The sequence below is a fragment of the Oncorhynchus masou genome, chromosome 27 (genome assembly GCF_036934945.1).
Source record: "Oncorhynchus masou masou isolate Uvic2021 chromosome 27, UVic_Omas_1.1, whole genome shotgun sequence".
Lineage (NCBI taxonomy): Eukaryota > Metazoa > Chordata > Actinopteri > Salmoniformes > Salmonidae > Oncorhynchus > Oncorhynchus masou.
In genome coordinates, this window is record NC_088238.1 from 20,280,987 (window position 1) to 20,286,632 (window position 5,646).

The window sequence follows — 5,646 nt, forward strand, 5'->3', positions numbered from 1 at the left end:
GTAAATATTTGTATATACATATTTGTTAGCCTACACATTGCACTCGAGATGACTTGGGAACTGCATGGTGAGGTAGGTGTTTCATCGTTTTTTTACTGCAATGTTGTACTACTTTGCTTAAAAGAAAATACAATTGTGGTTTAATCATTAAGGTTGAATGATTATTTTGTGGTGGTAGTCTTGACAGCAAAGACGCAGCACTTTATACACCCAGCCACCTCCCAACTGCATGTCTTTGGTTAGCTGGAACGTTGATCGGCTTGCGCTTGTATGTCATCCCCGGCAAACGTCAGATCCATTTAGGCCTATAGATGACTTCTCATTTCTATTTTTGGCTCTTAGCCTGACTACTTATCATGTTTTCCAGGATGTAAGGGACAAATCAGGGCTTCGCGCTATACATACATGACAACGGCAAAGACACTAACGAACTATTGTAGACAGACGGGTTGCCTGCCACAATGTTACAAATGGGCACATTCGATTATGCTGAACCGCGGGGCATCGGGCATAACCCCGTCACGTCATTGGGCGAAAGCGGGGAGGGAGGTGCTCCCTTCTCGAATTGAACAGTAATCTGCACCAGTCGGTCATTTGGCAACAAGGCATCGCCCACAAACAAATTTTATCCATATAATGTTAGAATTTTCTAACTGGTGTTCATTGGGATAGCATGCACACATGGGGTGTAGCCTAGTGGTTAGATCGCTAGTAACCGGAAGGTTGCAAGTTCAAACCCCCGGGCTGACAAGGTACAAATCTGTCGTTCTGCCCCTAAACAGGCAGTTAACCCACTGTTCCTAGGTCGTCATTGAAAATAAGAATTTGTTCTTGACTTGCCTAGTTAAATAAAGGTCAAATAAAAAACGCGTATTTATCAAAAGCAATATTTTTTTCCATGAGTAAACACAGAATCCTAGTTATTAGCTACTATACGTGCTGAATTAGGTCTACGCCAATTTTGTTTTGAGACGATTTCGCCCTGGCCTTTGAACGGGGCACCTGGTTCACGCCCGGGAGGCAGCCCGGTTCCAAATCGAATGCAATAAACTTTAAACCGAAGCGAAACACGCCTACACGGGCGCCCGGACGGGATTAATCGAACCCCTCAATGTTCCGGTATAGCGGACACGTCTGGGATTTCCGAGATTACCCACGACCCAACCCAAACAGGAAGTGTAAACACTTCTCACGTAACAGCAGCGCATGTGATAGCCTTTCTCTTCGACTCCTCAGCATTCACCACTTGGGACTCTGATACTGTTTTGCTCAGTTGGTTGGTGTGTGCACCAGAATACTCGAGGCCATGGACTCGATCAGTTGTTCGATCTGCCTGGATCTATTGAAGGATCCAGTGACTATTCCCTGTGGACACAGCTACTGTAAAGGCTGTATCAAGGGATATTGGAGTCTTGATGACCAAAAGGGAATTCACAGCTGCCCCCAGTGCCGACAGACATTCACCCCAAGACCTGCTCTGAACAGAAACATTCTGCTGGCTGAGTTGGTAGAGAAATTGAAGACAGATTTCAAAACGGTTCCCTCTGCTTCTTGTTTCTCTGGACCTGAAGATGTGAAATATGATCGTGATGACTCAGCGGCAGAGAGGACGGAGAAACAGGTAGGCCTAAGGATCTGGAACATACTGCCATCTATAATGTATTATATTTAGAGATCAGCTTCGTTATTGCTGACTGTTTTGCCAGGAACTGGAAGAGCAGGAAATTCCAGCCACCTCCAAAGTTGAGCTGTTCCAGTGACACACACTGGGTTCAGTATCACATAATCCACAATTAGGTTCTTATTTGTAAATTCTCTATTCTGCTTTCAAATTGACTGATGATAGTCAAAAACCAACTCTGTTAGACAAGATAGGCTGTCACAACAAAATCACTTTAAAACAAACAAAGGATGGGCCAGATAACATCCAGACCGAATCTTCAAAAGTCAAAGGTCACTCATTTACATACACTGCAGAGGCATGAACTCTGAACTATCGTAACCTTTTTGTCTTGAAGGCACTCATTTATCATTTAATTTAGTCTAAGTGATTTGTTTAGCATAATCATGTTTTTGCCATATGACAGTATTTCCCCACTCAAAAACATAACTTGGTCGATTCTGAAAACTGTTGTCCATTTTGGTAATCATTTGAAAATGTTATTCTCTTCAGGGGCAGCTGAGGGAGAAACGGCAGCAGGTCGGGCTGAGAATCTGTGTGAGAGAGAAGGAGATGCAGGACGTAAGACAGGCGGTGATGTCCCTTTCAGTGAGTATTTATTAACCATTTAGAGTATGTACATTTATTTTGCAGAAAGTTATGTACTATTTCTAAATTAAAACCAGGGAGGAGCCTAATACCACTGGGACACACTATAGGGACTGATTGTCTGGGGTCGAGGCATAGAGAATGATAGAGGCCTCTAGTGGCCAAAAGGCCATATTAGCATGGGCAGTGCTGTAGAGGGCTTCTACCATTTTAATTTAGTCAACTGGGTGGGACTTCCAACTTCATTGACTGATCCCTCCTGGTGACTTTGTTGGAGTCATGTCCAACCGGATCATCAGGAGGGATCAGCCAATTGTGAGGAAGAAAATGTACTAGTCAAAATGGAGACCACCTCAATTGCGCTGGCCATGCTATCACAGATGCTATAATGACACAATGCAAAGAGGAGTTATCTATGGGTCTAGGTGAGTGCAGAGTGAATGTGCTGGTTAAAATGGCCCCCTTCCTTCTCTCTTCTTCTCTCGTAACAGCTTTCAGCACAGGCAGCAGTGGAGCACTGTGAGCTGGTCTTTGCTGAGCTGACCCGCTCCATTGAGAGAAGGCGCTGTGAGGTGAAGGAGCTGATCAGCGCCCACCAGAGGGCGTCAGTAAGCCAAGCTGAAGGACTCCTGGTGCGAATGGAGCAGGAGATAGCTGAGCTGAAGAGGAGAGACAAGGAGCTAGAGCAGCTCGCACAAACAGAGGATAACATTCATTTCCTCAAGGTGACATCACTCTTTCTATCCACAGTGGCAGGGTGGTGTTCAGAGCTAGGCACGAAACTACCTGAGCTTGTTCCAATAGGAATGTTTATTTTTGTTTCATAATATGTTCCCCGTTTGTGCCCATTGAACATGACCCAGGATTCCTTACTTCTACACAACATATAACCTCTGAGCTCCAGAATTTTGCAATTTCTTGTTGTCTATTCTTCCTCTCTCTCTCTCTCTCGCTGTAGACTTTCCAGTCTCTTTGTGTGGCTCCTGGATCTGAGCTCTTACCCTATATCACTGCCAACCAGCACTTCTCCTTTGAGGAAGTGAAGAGCTCCATCTCTGGAATGATGGAGCGACTGGAGGATGTATTGAAGGAGGAAATGGTCCAGATACCTGGAAAAGGTAAGTGTTAACCAAATATTTTAACTTTCTGTTAAATGCTTCTTGATTATAAATGAATACATACATTTGTCTGCCTATATACAATATAGTAATGGCTGTCTCCGAAGTCTATGTCCTCAGCTCAAGACCAGAATGTGAGTAATACACACACACACACAATGAGTTAATATTTAATCTTTGTTTAATTTTGTATATATTTCTATTGAATGCTTCTTCATTAAACATGAATTACTCAATGTATCTCCCTACTCTATGTAGTAATGGCTGCTGCTGAAGTACATATTCATCATGAGCCCAAGACCAGAGTGGAGTTCTTGGAGAGTAAGTAATACCGTCACACACACACACACACACACACACCTTATCACAAATGCATATTTCACCTTCATTTCATTTTTTCACTTTCTTAGACTACTGCCATCTCACGTTGGATCCCAACTCGGCGTATCAACACCTGCGTCTGTCTGAGTGCAATAGAGAAGTGTCATGGAGTGACAAGGCTCTGTCTTATTCTGACCATCCAGACAGATTCACAGACCACTACCAGGTGTTGTGTAAAGAGGATCTGTCTGGAACCCGCTACTGTGAGGTGGATAGGAGGGGGGAGTGTGAGGTAGCCATCACATACAGAAGCATCAGCAGGAAGGGCGGATTGGAATGTTGCTTTGGTTCCAATGATCAGTCCTGGAGTTTGGTGTGTCGCAACTCGAGTTGTTCCTATTGGCACAATAAGAATAGGACTGATATCCCTGTCCCCTGCTCCACCAGAGTAGGAGTGTATCTGGACAGCAGGGCAGGGACTCTGGCCTTCTACAGCGTCTCGGATACAATGACCCTCCTCCACAGAGTCCAGACCACATTCACCGAGGACCTCTGTGCTGGTTTTTGGGTTGGTCCTGGTTGTGGATCATCTGTGGCTCTGTGTTGACTGAACGTCATAGAATACAGTGCATTTCAAATCAAATTGTATTTCTCAAATGCGCAGAATACAACAGGTGTAGGCTTTACTGTGCTTACTTACGAGCCCTTTCCCAACTATACGGAGTTAAAAAGTAGGGGGGGAAAATGAAGGAAACAGTAACACAATAAAATGACGAGGCTATATAAAAGTTGTACCTGTACTGACTCAATGTGCAGGGGTACGAGGTAATATGTATATGTAGGTAAGGGTAAAAGTGACTAGGCAATCAGGATGGATAATAAACAGAGTAGCAGCAGTGTATGCGAAGAGTGTGAAAGTGTGTCTGTGTGTGAGTGTGTTGGAGTGTCAGTGTAGAGTCCAGTGAGTGTATAGAGCCGGTGCTCTGCACAAGGGGGTCAATGAAAATAGGCCGGGTAGACATTTGATTAATTGTTCAGCGGTCTTATGGCTTCGGGGTAGAAGCTGTTCAGGTGCAGTCTATGACATGGGTGGCTGGAGTCTTTGAAAAATGTTTAGGGCCTTCCTCTGACACCGCCTGGTATAGAGGTCCTGGATGGCAGGGAGCTCGGCCCCAGTGACAAATAGGAAGGAAATATAAGACCGATCACTTGGGAAAGTTGGAGAAAGTTGATTTGCTTAAAATCGTGACCTGGATGAAGGGAGTTGACACTTCATTTAGGAGTCCTGCTGCGAAGCCGGTCTTTATCTACAATGTTTGATTCCAGCTTTACCAATGGGGGAGGGGTGGGGCCATTGTTTTAAAGATTACAATAATAAATTAAATAAATCATTTTTGTTTGTAGTATCATTTCTAACTTGATAAAATAAAGAACAAAACTAAGTTCCTGAGAGGGGGGGGGGGTTAGAGTTAGTATTGGGGAGTTGTTGTTTTGTTACGTGAGAAAAACCAGGAGATGGAATTTGGGTGATTGATGTGGTGGGGAACAGCTCTAGATCCACTTACACTGTTGTAGTGCTTCCCCTCGACCCTGTTCCATCCCCTGTGTTTTTGTCTTGGTTTGGTTCAATCAATTAATCACATGTATTTATAAAGCCCTTTTTACATCAGCTGATGTCACAAAGTGCTATACAGAAACCCAGCCTAAAACCCCAAACAGCAAGCAATGCAGATGAAGAAGCACCCTGATCTTGTCAATTGACTCTCTTTTTAAATGACATGGAATGCTTTTCGATAAAGGACAGGATTTAGTAAGACTTTTTACTGAGAATAATACATTTTAATTTCTTACACCTCTTTGACCTGGAGGAAAATAAAATACATCCCAACTTGCAACCTGCCTATTTAAAACAAAACAAAACATATTTTTTCTTTTATC

General features: G+C 43.7%; 1 protein-coding gene across 2 annotated transcripts; it reads left to right on the forward strand.

The window, feature by feature from the left end:
* The first annotated feature begins 1,082 nt into the window (after positions 1 to 1,082).
* On the forward strand, positions 1,083 to 5,101 carry LOC135515749 (E3 ubiquitin/ISG15 ligase TRIM25-like). 2 transcript variants are annotated; one of them, XM_064939456.1, is made up of 7 exons: positions 1,083 to 1,621; positions 2,174 to 2,269; positions 2,761 to 2,994; positions 3,228 to 3,387; positions 3,477 to 3,521; positions 3,646 to 3,708; positions 3,798 to 5,101. In XM_064939456.1, exons 1-7 carry the CDS (start codon positions 1,307 to 1,309, stop codon positions 4,313 to 4,315), a joined length of 1,431 nt encoding a protein of 476 aa, XP_064795528.1. In that variant the 5' UTR covers positions 1,083 to 1,306; the 3' UTR covers positions 4,316 to 5,101. The 2 variants fall into 2 exon arrangements, with proteins under 2 accessions (XP_064795528.1, XP_064795529.1); XM_064939457.1 differs by having other exon boundaries at positions 3,495 to 3,521.
* The last annotated feature ends 545 nt before the right edge of the window (positions 5,102 to 5,646 follow it).

Coding starts and splice junctions, on each gene's coding strand:
- LOC135515749 (XM_064939456.1), top strand. CDS start 1,307: ATGGACTCGATCAGTTGTTCGATCTGCCTGGATCTATTGAAGGATCCA. Junction 2,270..2,760: donor AGGCGGTGATGTCCCTTTCA/GTGAGTATTTAT, acceptor CTCTCGTAACAG/CTTTCAGCACAGGCAGCAGT. Junction 3,388..3,476: donor GGTCCAGATACCTGGAAAAG/GTAAGTGTTAAC, acceptor TATACAATATAG/TAATGGCTGTCTCCGAAGTC.